The sequence below is a fragment of the Ambystoma mexicanum genome, chromosome 3p, assembly GCF_040938575.1.
Source record: "Ambystoma mexicanum isolate Mex_15411 chromosome 3p, UKY_AmexF1_1, whole genome shotgun sequence".
Taxonomy (NCBI): Eukaryota; Metazoa; Chordata; class Amphibia; order Caudata; family Ambystomatidae; genus Ambystoma; species Ambystoma mexicanum.
In genome coordinates this window covers 218994585-219011678 of record NC_090925.1, presented here as the reverse complement: position 1 = coordinate 219011678, position 17094 = coordinate 218994585, and the positions used below count along the sequence as shown (strand labels likewise).

The following is a 17094-nucleotide window of genomic DNA, read 5'->3' as shown; positions in this document are numbered from 1 at the left end:
TTTCTGGAATGGTTTCTTTTTAATATAAACGTATTGGAACAGTAAAATGTTTTTTTAAAATTAAAGTAGAGGAGCACTGCTCCCAACCGCTCCAAACCGCTGCCACTCACTCAGACCACTGTGTAAAAAGCATCAGATTCACATTGGACTCGAATCTATCATTCTCCCACCATATCAACTCTGTGTTCAGAACATGCCTCGTCCACCTACGCATCCTCAGGTGAATCTTTCCATACCTCTCCTACCCACACCCAATCTCCACCATCCTTGCCATCACCCTTTCCCGCATAAACTATGCAAACTCCCTTTAAATAGGCACTCCGGCATACCAACTCAGGAAACGCCAAAGAATCCGAAACTCTGTTGCCAGTCTCCTCCTTGACCTCTCGCCAAAAGAACATATCAGCCCAGATTCAGAGTGCTACACTGGCTCCCTATCAGCCGACGGACTACCTATAAGGCCATGTGCATCACTCACCATACCCTCCATAACACCAGACCCAAATTCCTTATGGATAAGCTCACACACTATCAACCCTCCGAAAACCTATGATCTGGTTCTGCTCTTCTCCTTGTTATCCCTCACTACAACTCCACCAGATTGGGAGGATCCTCGTTTTCTATCCAAGCTCACACCATCTGGAAATTCCCTTCGAGTCCACATCTGCAGCATTGGCATCCATCTCTCCTTCAGAAAGGCCCTCAAAACCTGGCTATTCCCCACAGCAACACGAAACCTCTTCCCCACCCCTATCTCTACCATCGTGGCATAACCCGCATGCATCAGTCTCACTCACATCTAAAGACCAACAAGCCACGTGTACATACACCCACAGGCGGATACCGGCTGTGGGCACAGCGGCCCACCCTACACAATCAATCCGACACCACCCAGTGTACACGAACAAACAGCAGCACACCAGGCCACTCTCTCTCAGACTGGTCTGTCCTGACAGTTTGATGGTAGCCGGTAATTCACCAAATAAATGTATTATGGTAGCCACCCAGGGCAAGACATTCAGCACTGAGTTCCTGTCAATTAGATCCAGCCTTGGATACACACATTGAGGATCCATAACAGTAGCATACCAGCAGTCAAGAGCTATGCGGATTGCTGATAAAACACTCAGAATCTACTCGAAATGGGGTTCATGAGCTCAATGATGACAACCTGTCTACTACGTTCAAAATAGGTTTTAGGCCAGCATGTCCTGTTTCAATCTAGTGATAATGCAGCCTTAACAGATGAACTAAGCACCCAACTACTTCAAAGTCAATTGCACATTAAGAACTGTCAAGGCTAGGACATGTACTGCCCCAGTAGAAATTGTGAAGGTCTGCTCTGATATTGCACTTAGAAGATGTCTGATGGTAGCCTTTTATGGAACTTAGAAAATATATAGTAAGACTATAAGTGTAGCATATGTATTGTACTTGAGGAATCCAATGATCCCTACCCCTAAGGTAGCCTGTCTGCCACATGTAGAAGACATACCAAGATTGCCAGTCTATTTGTGCCTAGAGAACTTTGAGGGTAGCCAGTGTTTATTCCCTAGAAAAGCTTGGCTTTTCACACAAACAATCGGATCGCACAACAGGATCAAAGAAAAGCTCCATCTGAGCTTAAGCTATGTGTAGACGCACCACTTCAGTGGACATCTGCCGCAGTCACGTCTTTCCATCCACACACTTTAGAATGCAGCTACGACTACAAATAATTCTGTCTAGCTGGACACAAAACAGTTTTCTCCTACTTACACTGTACTTGCCTCAGTACCTCTGCCACTAGTATATGGTGACAACCTATGACAATATTCAGTCTAGCGGGTCACATAACGAATCTCTTGCACTAGTGCACTGTTGTGACCTCCCTCAGCACCCATCCACATGCCTGACCTCTTGGGTTTGTTACTGGAGTCCAGCCAGCCCTGCTAAGTCCTAATCGTGGCCAAATGCATGCATGCATAGTAAGCTTTGTCTAAGAATGGTCCCACACCTGGACTTCGGTCCCAAGGGCGTTCCCACCACAAGTGCGCTGAGGCCATGCAAATGGGAAAAGGTGCTTTATAAATTACTACTACTACTACCGCCGCCCACCCCCTCCCTAATTGTCTGAGCTTCCAGGAAGCACTAAATCCATATTGTCCTGCTCTGGAATCTATCTTCCCATTTCATTGTGTGTCACAGAGGCAAAGGACCCTCCAACGACCTGGGTAAGTGCAGTGACCTCATAGAAGCCCTTTTCCTGCCCAGCCCCTTTTTCCATTTAGGCCCAGAGCCATCTGCACTCTTTTTGGCCTCCCTCTACTTCTGGTCCGCACCCTTCTCCTACCCACAAAACCCACCCACCCCTCCCTGATTGGCTGAACTTCCAGGAAGCACTCTTAGCTGAGAGCACCAGGGTAGCTTTGCCCGGGTAAAGTGCACCTTCTTTAGCACCTCCATCGCCTATTTGCCTGTACGCCCTGGGCACCCCAGCCAAGCCAACATCCCTTCTCCTGTCTGCTGCAACAATCAGGTAAGGGACAGCAATCTGTGTGCACAGGTAGCACTCTGTAATTTGCATCTTGACACTTTCTTGAAACTAGCTGTGTATTGAATCTAGTTGCGCTCTTGACTCTAGCCATTGTTTTGAACCTAGTTGTGCTGTTGATACTAGCCAATGTTTTGAATCTAGCTACAATTTTAATCTAGCTGTGTTTTGAATTTAGCTGCATTTTTTTCATCTAGTCACTGTTTTTAATCTAGCTCCACTTTTGACTCTAGCCAATGTTTTGAATCTAGCTACAGTTTGAATCTAGCCACTGTTTTGAATCTAGTTGGGCTTTTGGATCTAGCCACTACTTTGAGACTAGCTACAATTTTAATCTAGCTGTGTTTTGAACTTAAATGCTCGTTTGAATCTATTCACTTGAAACTAGGATGCTTTGGATTTAGCTGTGCTCTTGACTCTAGCCACTGTTCTGAAGCTTGCTGCATTATGAATATAGCTGCACTTTTTACCCTATAGCCACTGTTTTGAAACTAGCTACATTTTATGTATCTACCTGCACCTTTCATACCTAGCCACTGTTTGAATCTGGCGGCGCACTACTCTAGCCACTGTTTGAATCTGGCGGCGCACTGCTCTAGCCACTGTTTGAATGTGACTGCTTTTGAATCTTGCCACTGCATTGAATCTCGCTGCATTCTTGAACCTAGCCACTGTTTTGAATCCAGCTGAATTTAGAATCCAGCCACTGTTTTGAACCTAGATGCACTCTTGAACCTAGTCACTGTTTTTTCAATATAGCAGCATTTTTTTTAATACCTACTGGTTTGATTCAAGCCACTGGATCTCCATCCAAGCTCCCACAGTATGAAACATAATTCCCCTTAACATCCACCGCTTATTGGATCACCTTGCCTTCGGAGAGGCCCTCAAGACCTGCCCCCCACCCCCGCATCCTGATGAACCCATGCCGCCCCTCTAGTTATTTCAAGCCCGTGTCAGATAGGCTGAGGTAGCAATGAGTCCCTTGAAGAACGTACTGAGCGACGCAGAGAATAGACTCCAGCAGACTGCAGGACAGGATCCACGCCACGTCAACCACACACGGGTAGGTATTGCACTCCATGTAGATGGGAGCTAGCCGCAGGCACGACCAACCTCCTGCACGCATCTGCAAATATACGCTACCTGAAGACACATCGCACACCTCTGCCAATAGAAAACAGCTGTGTCCCACCACAAAAATGTGGTCTAGTTGGGCACATAATCAGTCTCCTGCACTCGCATACTCTCCCGACAACCTCACAGCACCCATCCATAAACCAGCTCGACATGGGTCGCTAGCAGGGACTTGGCCACCACTACCTACCTTCGAATTGGCTAAAATGCAAACACGCGTTCTAAACTCCTTTGCCAAATCTCCCATATCACGTACTTTGGTCCCAGAGGACGTTCACCCTACAGCACTTTGAGGCCATACCAATGGAAAAGGTGCTAAACTAATGCCAAATTACATCACATTACATATGAAAATAGCACCCTTTTTTAATTGTCTCATGGTTTCATCTTGTGCGTGACATCTTGACCCAGCCCTGGCTTGTCACTTTGCCGGGGCTTGTAGTTTCATTTTTCCCATTATAAGTATGAGCCTACAAGTCCCAGTATGCAAAGTGAAAAACAAGTCCACCTTATGGTGTCACAGATGGCCTGGGCCCACCTCACAGCTATGCCCCACTTTCACCTTAATTTTATTATGTCATCTCCTCATCGCCCTACGGAAAGCAGTCGAAAAGCACGGTACATGCTCAGTTAATAACCTAAACCCATTGACACAGACCGCTCAAGTTTCCCGCTTATTTTCTCCCGCATTGGATTCTAGGACTTGTTTATTATTTCCCATTCAAATTGTGGGAAAAGCTATAAGTTCCTGAACTCCAAGCAAAAACAGAACTGGGTGGCCTTTGCACACATGACCACGGGAAGCGTGAGCGCTTTGTTGACGTGTATCGCATTTCTTAAACAGGAGCAGTGCCTGGCCCAGAAAAATGCTGAAGGGGAATACAGCTTTTAAAAGCAGCCACACCTTGTTGACTGACACATGTGATAGCTGGATTTATTGTATGGATGTCCTTATGAAAGCCATCCGAATAATCTTCACAGTGAAAACGTGTTGCCATGTTGGAGAGTGCAGTGCTGAAGACATTTGAGCAGGAACACAAGCGCCTGTGTTCAATGACGACAGAAGTATCCCGACGCCTTCACATTTTCTGGGCTCCCATTTCCAGCATCAGGTCTCGGTATCTTGCCCCTCCTGGACCGATCTTTCAATCGCAGATTTAAAAGGGGAAAGATCCTTACAAGTAGCGGAAGGTAGAAAATAAACAATGAACCGGAGTACTCCTGACCTGGGAAAATTAGAAATCCCTGCCACACCCGTCCAATAGCAAGTCTTTTCAGAAACAGGCCAGGCAGGGAACCTCGAAAGCAGAACACAGTTAGCAACTACCAGAGGCTTTCGTGGGAAAGAGTACTGGTTATGCAATCCCTTTTCCAATAGAGAGGGTCTTAATCCACGAGGTGTAGAAACCCCGAACTGGTGACTCTCACACTCACACACACACGTACGTACTTCAACCGTCTGTATTTCGTGACCTCTCGGCCACAAGCTGATAGCCTTTCACACAATGTCCAAGGGCGCACTAGCAGTGCAGGCTGATACTGCTTGTGTTCTAGCATAGCTACTGAACACAGTTTAACAATAGCAGCCACGCAGAAGGTATCCATCTTAAGTATAGGTGCAGAACGCAGCCCAGTAGCTACATGAAAAAGCTACACATGCCCTAGCATTTTTACCAATCATGCATATTGTAAAAGTGTTCAATTTGGGATAGAGGTCACAGATTGGTAGCAACAGGAAAAGTCAGCATACCATCGCAAAATCAGGGGCCTGCAAAACGTGACTACAAGTTCTGTCAGCCCAAGCTAGCATAGTCAAGGGTGAGGGATCATGGGAATTGTATTCCAATAGATATTGATATTGATATTTTATTTCTATCACGCTCGTACACAGTTGTTTCAGAGCGCGACAAGGCAAGGGAGAGGGAAAGGAATAGAGGAGAACAAAAACAACGATCTTACTAGGCACAGTGACATTGATAACGCGCAGGTGCATGGGAGAGGGGGAGGGGAAAAGTGCATGGAAGGGGGAGAAGTGGGAAGTGCGGAGCAAAGGAGAAACAGATCAATAATAATAAATTAATAAAGGCAACAGGCAGTGTTAATGCAGCCAGCAATTGGCAAGTGTTTGGTATAAGGCAGAAGACAGGGTAGGTCTGATAAGTGCAGGAAGAAAAAAGGGGGGGCATTATGGGTACAGATACAGACCCCAGTGCAAGGGGTGGCCCGGAGGCAGTGCGGGAGGGTGGCAGGGTGAGCAGGTACCTGGGAACGGAGGACAGAGGGTGGCCAGGTGCACAGTGCCAAGACAGAATAGATCATCAGGGGAAAGGGGGGCAAAGGCAGAAGCAAAGAGCAAGGTCTTGAGGTGCTCCCGGAACCAGAGATGGTTCTCCTCAAGTTTTAGAATGGCAGGGAGGCTGTTCCAGAGGGAGGCCCCAGCCAAAGACAGAGATCTACGTCCAGCTCGTTTCTTTGAAAAATGACTGATCCTGGTGGAGTTAGAGGTAGAGGAGCGAAGAGCTCGAGAGGGGAGGTATTTATGGGGGGATAGCTGAAGGTATTTTGGAACCAGGCCCCAGAAAGCCTTATATCTGGAGAGAATGATCTGGACAGAAAGATCTGGAGAGGAGCAGGTTGCAGGCCCCCAGCATAGATAGTGGATACAGAATAAAAGCTACCAGGAAAGTGCAGGTATCCGAACATAGATTAAGATTGGAATAGGAGCATACTTTTCAAGTGGTATTACAATTAGTGAGCAAAGAAAAAAAGGTTTTTGTGGTGTACAGTACCTAAATGTTCACTATTTAAGCAATAAGCCCGAAGCAGGGGGTATTATTTATATTTATAGGCCGAGCAAAGTAAATGACATGTAGTCCTTTCTCTCTTTCCATGGCAGCCATTACAACATATAGGAAAAAAGTAAACAAAAAATATGGCTGCCGTGGAAAGGAGAGAAAGGGCTATGTGTAGTCCCTTCTCCCTTTCCAGCCGGTGTGCCGCAGATGTGGAGCGGACGCGCCGGCGGCAGACGTTTACCTGGCACGTCAGCTCCCAATCAGGAACAAATTAAGGTAAATTGGGCGGGGGAGGGAGGGAATTAGATAAAGGGGGTGAGGAAGGAGAGGAGGAGCCACTTACCTCATTCCCCAACAAGGAGAGATGACGGCCACCAGCCCTAAGAAAGCTCAGAGCGGCAGGATTACCATCTGGTAACGCCTGCATTCTGAGCCTCCCCTTGGCTGGGTGGCCGCCACACCACCCCAGCTGGGTACTAATATCTGTGAAGCAATACTATAGGCAGGTAAACAATGAGTGAGCCTTTATTTAAAATGTGCAAATTGAGAACTAAATAACTCAGAGGGGGTGACATTTTTTGAAATATTTAGAGACTGGCAATTTTGACAGATTCTGTAACAGGAGATTTAATGGGTTGCACAGGATCACACACTTTGGTTAAAAGGTGAAGCTCAGATTTGAGCACAGTCTGCAATTTCTGCACTTAACCACATTGTTTTTAGGTCATATCTTTAGCAAGGTGAAATTATTTATGGACGTTCTTGATATTCATGAAATAAAATAATGCCCTTATTTGTAAATATGACTTAGAATACACTCAAATAACATAATAACCAAAAATTTGCATAAAGCGGTCTGGGAAATCCTCTACCGGTACGAACACAGCGCATTGACCCGTTCTTGGGTGGATGGCCCCCAGGAGGATCTCAACCACACTTTAGATCACTATGCTTTCCACAGAGGAGAAATGTCCATACACATATCAGTCTTTGTCCCACCCATTGGTAGTCCAGCACCGAAATGGTAGGCAATTCTCCTCTTAACAAGAGTACCAACAGCAACCCCAGACACGGGTTTCGGCCTAGTCGGGCCTCATCAGTGAGGTGGAGCTATGCCTCTCTAAGCACAGTGAGCAGGGGGGATCCACGTCTGTATCCCCCTGGTAACTTAGGGTGAGAACCCCAAGTACCTAAAATTTGCATAAAACGGTCTAGGAAATCCTCTACCGTTACGAACATGGCCCATTGACCTGTTATTGGGTGGATAGCCCCCGGGAGGATCTCCACCACACTTTAGCTCACTATGCTTTCCACAAAGGAGAAATGTCCATACACATATCAGTCCTTGTCCCACCCATAGGTAGTCCAGCACCGAAATGGTAGGCAATTCTCCTCTGAACAAGAGTACCAACAGCAACCCCAAACACGTGTTTCCTCCCAAGGGCCATCCACCCAAGAACAGGTCAATGGAACATGTTCATACCGGTAGAGGATTTCCCACATCTCTTCATGCAAATTGTGGGTACTTTGGTTTCTCACCCTAAGTCACCAGGAGAATCCAGACGTGGACCGCTTGCTCACTGTGCTTAAAGGGGCACAGCTCCACCTCACTGATGCATTAGATACATAGTATCAAATGCAAAAGCATCGGAAATAAAATGCATCGAAAAAACGCTTTATTTGTAAGTAAAGTTTTTTTTTACTATAATCGTTTTTAAGGGGTAAAAAAAACAGGGGTTGGAGGTCCCCCACCCAGTAAATCTTTTTTTTTTAAATGCATTTTTTCAATGCATTTTTTTTCAGTGGTTTTGCATTCGATGCAATCACTAGGAACCGTTACGATCATAAAAGTATATACGCAACCAATTTTATATAACTCCAATAGGGGAAAGGCTAAATCGGCCTAGCTGGAAATTGCTACGTGATCCGGCGCTTGAACAACAGATCTCCGCAACAATACTTTACATACTGAGCTATCTTCTGAACCACAGACACTGCGGTTATCAGGGGTGCCGAGTACGGGGGGCTCCGGGGCCCGAGCCCCCCCCCGGCAAAATCAAGTGGGGGCTGAGCCCCCCCGGGCCGGAGAGAAGTGATGCAGTATCGATGGCCCTTTCCATCGATACTGCATCACTTCAATCTGGCCCGGGTAAAAGCGCGAGAACGTCGGATTAAGCCCTCACCTCCAGGACATACACCAATAGAAGTCCTATTGGTGTATGTCCTGGAGGGGAGGGCTTAGGGGCGAACCGGAAGCTTCTGTGTTTTGCTTCCGGTCCGCCCATGTTTAAAGCAGGAGCGGCATCCATCGCATCCAGCAAGCAGAGAGAGCAGAACGTTCGGAAAACGGCAGCAGCAGGCAAGTGATTTTATTTTTGTTTTGTGGCCATGGTTAGGGGGTGGGCGCGAATGTTTGTTGATTTTGTCGGGGGTGGGCTCGGGGGTGGGCTCGAGTGGGGGCTCGGGGCCCAAAATTATTCTGTTAATTAATATTTATGAGGCTCACACAACCATGTGAACCTGGGACATATGTTTATATGTGATTACCAGAAATCCATGCAGCCTGGCACTGGTTATGTCTGGTGCCATGGATTAATCATAACATATTCAATTCTGCGTGTTATTTAATAGGCAACCATTGCATATGCTGAGCAAGGGGGGAGTTGTGATAGCAGGGGTTCAGGTTAACCGTGTCCTGGCTACTGTTCATGAGTTGAATCCATTTCACGATTGTGACCTTCAGTGTTTAATTGGTGGAATTCCCACAGACCAGGAAACAGCTGAAAAGACTAAGGAGCTTTGTTCAATCTTTAAATAAGCAGTGAGTGTGTTATGTGTGTGTAAGAGTCGAGGGCAGTTTGGAAAAGCAGTTACATATAAGAAGGTAAGATTCATGGTGACAAACTGTACCTGGAGCAGTCCATGGTTACCCTGGTTCCTACATATGCCAGTGCCCAGAGGCCTTCCCTCAGTGCATATCTCCCACAACTGCTATGCACTGTGCATAGCATGGTTATGCTAGTTCCTAGATATTCCAGTTCCCAGTAGATTTGCCTTATTGCATTGCTCCAACAACTGCTATGCCCCATGCATAGCTTGGTGTATTCCACGGTTATCCTGGTTCTTACATATGCTGGTGCTCGATGATGTTGCCTTAGTGCTTAGCTCCTGCAACTCTGTTCCTTATGCATAGCAGGAGTGTTCCATGGCCACCCTGGTTCCCTCATTGGGCGGGAATGTCATGGGTGCAAGCCCGGGGTGCATGCAGTCCTGTTAGGTGGGCCATGGTTAAGAGGTGGGTGGGAATGTCATGGGTGCAAGCCCGGGGTGCATGCCAGTCCTGTTAGGTGGGCCATGGTTAGGGGGTGGTTGGTAATGTCATGGGTGCAAGCCTTGGGTGCATGCAGTACTGTTAGGTGTACCATGGTTCTTCAAAAGGGAGAAGGATATATCTGGCAGTGTTGTGATAATTAGGCTCTGTTTCCAGGGCCGACTTGGAGAAGTTCAAGTTAGTACACAATGTAATGTTGGATTCCCGAGGGGCTCAAGAATGTGCTTGGTTTATCCTGGCAGTTTTGGGCTCATTTGCCTGGGCACCTCTACACTTTGTACCCCAAGTCAAACTACAGAATGTTAATTCTGTGACTGCAAAGCCTGAGCCATGAGTGGCAGAGTCCAGGACAGACTGTGTATAAAGGTGAATGTTGTTGGTAACAGGAGGCACGGGAATGGAGTGGCCAATCAAGAGTGTGTTTATATCATGGTAGGCTGGTTATGTTGGTTGTACAGCACTCACACAGTGGTAGAGCAGTCTCATAGCTCTCAGGTTAAGGGTAAGAGCGGGTGCACAAGAGGGAGGATGGAAGCAACAGGGGAGGGATGGACTGAACCAAGAGAGGAGCGTTCTGCTTTCAAATGCTCCAAGAGACTGCATGGTGTAGAAGGACCGTTTTGTGGTTGATGAGTTCCGCTGAGCCCATGAAGATCTGGCAGCTAGCGCTTGCAGTAGGGTGGTGTGTGGTGTCCAGTCAGCCTGCTCCCCCCTCATCTGCCTTTTCCCAGTGTACACTCTGTGTAAGGGAGAGATGGCGATATGGGGCCTATCTCCAGAGACCAATGCTGGGAGGGCAGGCAGGGGGTCTTTTTTTACGGCCTTGTTATGCCTGCATCCTTTGCTGTGAATGATGCTTATGTCTTGTAGACGGGGGAGGAAGTGGGGAGGGGAGGGAGTTTTATGGATATTTCCCCACAGCCCACTCCCAAGATAAAGTATTTGTCTGGCTCAGCAGCCGAGTGGAGGGGTGCAGTGGAAAGAAAAGTCGGCAGCAGATGCTTGAGTGTCTAATTTGTGGATATGTAAACTGTTAATAATGCATTGTGTGCTTCATATTTTCTCTAGATGCTTGTTTGTAACAGTGGCTTCTGTGTTGTGAATACAGTAAGGCAGTATAAAGCGGTGTATGCTTGTTTCTTGGAAGGTAAGACGTTATTAAACATAAGTGCGGTGTACTTTTTCTTACTGACTCCTTCATTTTTTGAATAAGTGATGTTGTAAAAATCATTAACTTGATTAAATCAACTAAATAAATAAAAAAAATAATAATAAGTGGTGTTTCAAATGAATGTTGAAAACCAGGAAAGTGGGAGTTTTTAAAACATAGAGACAACCATGGCTACAACTTTTAGACGCGAGTGCTTCCATTAGTCCCAAACATCGCCTGGGTAACTGCTTTTTATCATTGTACACTACTTTACCAGAATTAAAACTCTTCTCCCAGGTCTGAAACCACACTTGATTGCATTATACTTCAGCAGAACATCTGATGTGTCCACTGAAAGGTTTAGGATTAAGCCACATCCGTAACTCTGTCTGGTTACCCATAGGTAACATCTTAGCAAATGTCACTTGGGTACGGCATCTTTACAGTAGGTTAATGCAAGAGGTGCCTGCCATAATAGCCAGGGTGCCTCTATACAGCATTTGAAGTGTATGGGGTCATAAATAATGGACACAATGATATGCACGATGTGCGGGATGCTATGTACTAGCTTCTTGTTTCCAAGTGGGAGAATCATATGTCATCAAATCATAAGAAACCTATGGATATCTACTGTGAAATTACCAGGCATCTGGACCTCGTGGCCCTTGGAAAAAGACAAAACTAAAGATCACCCCCTGAAGGTGATACATTGATTGGTGATGAACTAAACCTAATACAACGTAAAGTCACTAAGCTCAAATAGAAATATAAGAAAATGTCTTGCATCAAGAAATACATTTTGCATGGATTATAGCAACCAATTTTCTTTCTTGCAGTTGTATGCCAGTTAGACGTTTTCTGAGACATTAGACATAGCAGCGACCGCTTCACCCACGTCCACTGGAAAAGACGCAAAGTGATCATCGAGAGGTTTATTACAAGAACCCCTGCTAAACCAAAGCAGAGTTCCCATGTGCCTGACGAAGCAGTTGTAGCAATTCCGAGCTCCACAGTTGCATCAATCTGCCAGGCACAATGCGTGATAAGTATACCAGATGCGCCTACAGTCATTGATGTTGGCAGCAGCAATGTGACACAAGAATGCTGCCCAAACATGAGTGATTCGAATGTTTTTAAGTCCCAGCAGGGCCGCACTTTTCAAAAGAAATGGTTAGAAACGTATAATTGGCTTAAATATGATGAGTCTGTTCAAAAAATGTTCTGTAAGGTAAGTCAGCTCGGCAAGGTCTTGCAATTCGGGGCCATACTGATGAGGACTCTAATTTAAATGCAATTCTGTCGCTTCGTGGCAGTGATGTCCCAGAACTTCAAACTTGGCTTCAAAGAACAGAAAACAAATGGATGTCGCATGACATAGTAAATGAAATGCTGGCAATTATGTCACATAATTTGCTCCGTGGCCTAATGAAAGAGATTCATGATGCAAAATTCTTTTCAATTATTTTGGATGAGACTGCTGATGTGTCAATAAAAGAGCAGGTCTCTGTAGTCTTTCGTATTGCAAAAGAGGATCTTCAGGTAGAGGAGATTTTTTTTGGCTTTTATCAAACGTCTAGCACTACATCACAAACTCTGTTTGCCATTTTAAAAGATGTTCTCCTGAGGTTTGGCTATGAAATGGAAAACTGTCGGGGGCAGTGTTATGATGGTGCTTCCAATATGGCTGGACATCGACATGGTTTGCAGACATTGGTGCAGGAGGGGGCACCACGAGCTATTTATGTGCACTGCTTTGCACACAACCTGAACTTAGTAGTTCAGGATGCAGCTATGGGCATTGCCAAGTTCAGGGATCTGTTGGTTTTTGTAAGGGAATTGATTGGGTTCATTCGAAATTCCCCAAAACGGCTTGCTTGTTTTGAACGTTGTCAAGAAGAAGGGAGTGTCAAACTGCTTCCATTCTGCCCTACCCGATGGACCGTTCAAGCAAAATCTTTGAAGACTGTGCTAGCTAACTACAGTTCTGTAATTGAATTTCTGGGACTTGCAGCCGGTGACCACAATGAAGCGGGAGCAAAAGCCCATGGGTTGCACTTGCAGCTCCATAAACTCGAAAACCTATCTAGGTCTTAATCTTCTGTACTTGGTATTTTCCCGTGTTGAAACTGTGAACACTGCTCTACAGAAGGCCAATTTAAGGTTCCATGAAGCAGCGGTTATGATTGAAAACCTTAAGACCATAGTTGCACAACTGCGTGAGGGATTTGAAGACTTCTTCTCAAAAACCACATCAGCGGCCAATGATTTAGATGTGGAACTAGAGCAGAGGTCTTCAAACTGTGGGGCGCGCCCCCCCAGGGGGGCACAACCGCCTCCTAGGGGGGGCGCCAGAGCCCAGCATGAAATGTAAAAAAAAATATATATATATATATTTTTTTTTTTTTTAGATTGGGGGAAATGGGAGGGGGCAGCTCACATGGTCAGACTGGACCATACAACGGTCTTAGGCACCAATGAAAACATGGCCAGCAGTTGCAAATGGATATTCAGTCCTTTAGTCACAGACTGTTTGAATAGTACACAAGGGGTTGTTTTTTATTCAAATGTAAACAAATTGTGATATTTAAAGAATATTTATTCAACAACAATGGTCAAAACTACTAGCTGCATAGTGAAGCAACTCCTCAAACTGGCCCAAATTGGCCAAAAAAGAGGCCCATTTTGATTGGCCTACACTAGCATTTTGCATTTTTGGTACAGTCATCGCCCTATTGCCCTATAGGCCAGTCCAAGCCTTCCGACTCATCCCTAATGGGTGAGCGGGCCTTCACCCACTGGCCACCTCACCCATTATAGAGGAACCGAGGAGCCAGCCCAGTGAAACACTGAGCACTCCCTCAGTTGCTTTTTCCAGCTGAGTGAGTGCTGCTGGGCTGGCTGAACTGTCAAAGGGAAACACTCTTTTCCTTTGACAGTTCATTTCCCCAGCCGCACATGACCACTGAGCCATGCAACGTTGGGGGTGTTTTGCTTCGCCAGCCTTGCATAGCTCATTGGAAATGCTGGCTGGGGCACTGCATGTATGTATGTGCGAGGGGGTGCTCCTGCGCCTCCTCGCACATACGGGCAGAGCAACCTGGAGCGGGGCATTTTAGCAACCATGCGCAGGCCCCTGCAGAAGGTAAGTTCATGGCGATTTATTTTTTATTTAAATGTGTATGGATGTGTGTATGCTTGTGTTATGGGACTGTGGTGGGAGCAGGATGGGCGGCAGAACTGGGATAGTGGTGGGAGTATGGTGGGGAGAGCCCAGGGTCTGTACTGGGAGTAGGGTGCGGTGACGGCACGCAAAAGTTCATAGCGATTTCTACATACTGTCCATCCGGCAATTTTAGGGGGGCCCGTCTGCCCAAACTTGGCTCAGAGGGGGCCCGAGCCAAAAAAGTTTGAAGACCACTGAACTAGAGGAACATTTTGTGCAAAGAAGGGCCAGGAAAATCCCACGGCGCCTGGATGAAGGGTCAGTTCCTCATGTTTTTGAGTCTCCCAAAGACCTCTATAGACAAGGTTATTATGAACTCATGGACCGTACATTGGTAGCTTTGTCAGAACGTTTAAATACAACTGCATGTGACCATACGGTTAACATTGAAAAATGTGTTAAAGGGAATGCCACCAGTGATTATGTCATGAATTTTTATAAGACTGACTTCCATGAATGCAATCTAGAGTTGCATAGAAATATGTTCCTTGAACTTATACAGAGGGCTAAGACTCCGGTTATGTGTTTTCAGGATGTCTTTGACCTGTTCCAAGGTGAAAGGGGTCGTCCTATGCGCAATTTGTTCCCAGAACTGGCACGACTGCTTCAGATTGCAGTAACCATCCCTGTATCCTCTTGCTCTTCGGAGCGTTCATTTTCATGCCTTCGGCGCATCAAACCCTACCTGAGAGCCGCAATGGGCCAAGCTCGATTAAATGCTGTTGCTTTGCTACATGGACACAAAGATGAAGCTGCACATTTGGATGTTGAGGCCATTGCAGATGAATGTATTCAACGAAATGTTGTCCGTAAAAATACATTTAGCCTGGGGAAGGTGCTGCAATGAAAACAGTTCACCTGTTCTCCTCTACAGCAGCACTATTGTAAGTTTGAATTGTTGATGCTTTGCTGAACTATGGGACCACACACGTCTTGCTTGGTAGTTTTTAATCGGTAAACGTCTTTACTTCTCGTTTCTCTTGAATTGGGAACTTTTTTTTGGTGGTGGTGGTGGTATTCCACCTTGCAGCTGTACCTTCTGTTTAGCAATCATTTCATTCTCCCATGTTGCTCTGCCTTTTGAGGCAGGGCTACTACAACCTGGATGATTATAGAGGGGTGGAGTAGGGGCAGTGATGGCTAAATGGAATGCAACTTGAAGGCTTAAATCTCCTTCTTTCTTGACTTTAGTATATGCAGTACATGCTAGCCAATGTTTCCACTGTTCTGCGATGCGCGCGACCCTACCCCCGCGTGCCGTTGCATCATGTTGGCGACTATATGCACATTTTCGGTCATGTAACTGCCAGTGATGTCACTTCCTGTATTTGCCCCCCCCCCCCTGGGAAATTCATAAGTCGGCTCCCCTGGCGGTTATTACACATGATCAATATATTTCCCTGCAGAAAGGTAAACAGGTACGCGGCTGGTGCTACAATGATCAAGCGGACTGTGCATGTTACAGGGAACAAGGAACAAGGAACCATTACAGGGTTAACTGATCAGATCTGAACGTACTTGTCCACTGCAGGCAGACAGCAGGCCCGGAGTCTTTGCACACTTCTAGACTCAGAGTTTCTGCAGTAGAAAGCGCTCTAAGTTCTAAATAAACACACATAGTGCCAGGTACACTAAGACACACTGACCCCCTGTCTCTCAGACTGATGGAGTGATGCATGCACACGGTGACATTTTCGAGGTTCCTTCTCATTGGTCCCTGCGGGGTGTGCACAGACTCGAGCACACCTTCTGTAGCGCGCGGATGCACATAGCTCCGTTCCCTCCCTGTGCACCTCCACCCTGTCCCTCTCATACACGCACCCCAGGGCACAGCCACTAGCGCGCGGGTCATTGGCCACTCTGGCAGCTGTGTGCACTCCTCGCGCCCTCTTACAGGCGCCCTCTTACAGGCACCAACGTGCAATAATGTGTACATTTCATGCATCCGAGGCGATGTCTTCCCTGTGCACGTTCATGCCGTACAGTAAAGCGCACATTGCAATACCGTATATCCCAGACAATGCGGCGCACTTTCCGTGTGCACGGTGCACACTGGTATACCGCCCCACAGGTACTCCAGGATCGCTGTGCACACCCTGCCCTAAACACACGCATTACTATACAGGCGTTTTGACAATGTGGCGAGCACACACACACATACTGGCCGGCACCCACCACAATGCTCACGGATTTCTGGTACACATAGCAGGCAGCCTCCGTGTACACATACTGCTGGACTGCCACTCTCGCAACCGTCCATAATACTACCGTACTGCTAAATACCACACACACGTGCACACACAGTGGTGCACTTTCACTAGGTGTACACACGCTGTCCTCCTCGAAATGTAAGCCACTTACATTGCTGCACAATTTCTCAGGCGCGCACACACAGACCCCATGCTCTCGTACCCCGACCGCACACGTTGCCTTTCCTCTCCCCCGCTGCGCGCTCGCAAAGTACATCTAAGCGCCGTGAGCCTCACCTGCCTGCCCCGTGGCCCCCCTCCTCACGTCGGCTGGGCAAAGGGTGGCGCTCAGGAGGAGGCAGAGCAGCAGCTCCGCCAGAGCACCCATGGGTGTCCCAGACTCGAGAACTCCCGAAGAGGGGCGCGAGTCGAGCGTGGCTCCTCTCTTCACTACTGCGTGCACTGTGCCGGGCTGCAGCTGCCAGGGAGCAGATCCCTCTGGCACCGACAGCAATAGAGAGTGCACACCAAGTGTCAGCGCCGGGAGAGCACTTTGTCTGCTCGTGCGTGCACGAACAGATGTGCGTCTCGGCGAGGACAGATGTGTGTCTGCGAGCCAGTGCGAGCAGATATGTGTCACTTTGCACAAGCATGTGTGCGCGTCAGAGAAACGGTGAATGTGAGCAGGAGTGGTGTGTGTGTGTGTGTGTGCAGGGGAATATCCACCATTGCTTGT

At 47.1% G+C, this 17094-nt stretch overlaps 1 protein-coding gene across 1 annotated transcript in view; it reads right to left on the bottom strand.

The window, feature by feature from the left end:
• LOC138580281 (von Willebrand factor A domain-containing protein 1-like) overlaps positions 1-16845 on the bottom strand; it is a 241110-nt gene extending 224265 nt beyond the window's left edge. The window contains exon 1 of the mRNA XM_069650694.1: positions 16656-16845. Within this exon, the coding sequence (XP_069506795.1) occupies positions 16656-16746 (91 nt within the window). The 5' untranslated portion in view covers positions 16747-16845. The remainder of the gene's footprint in view (positions 1-16655) is intronic.
• Positions 16846-17094: the final 249 nt, after the last annotated feature.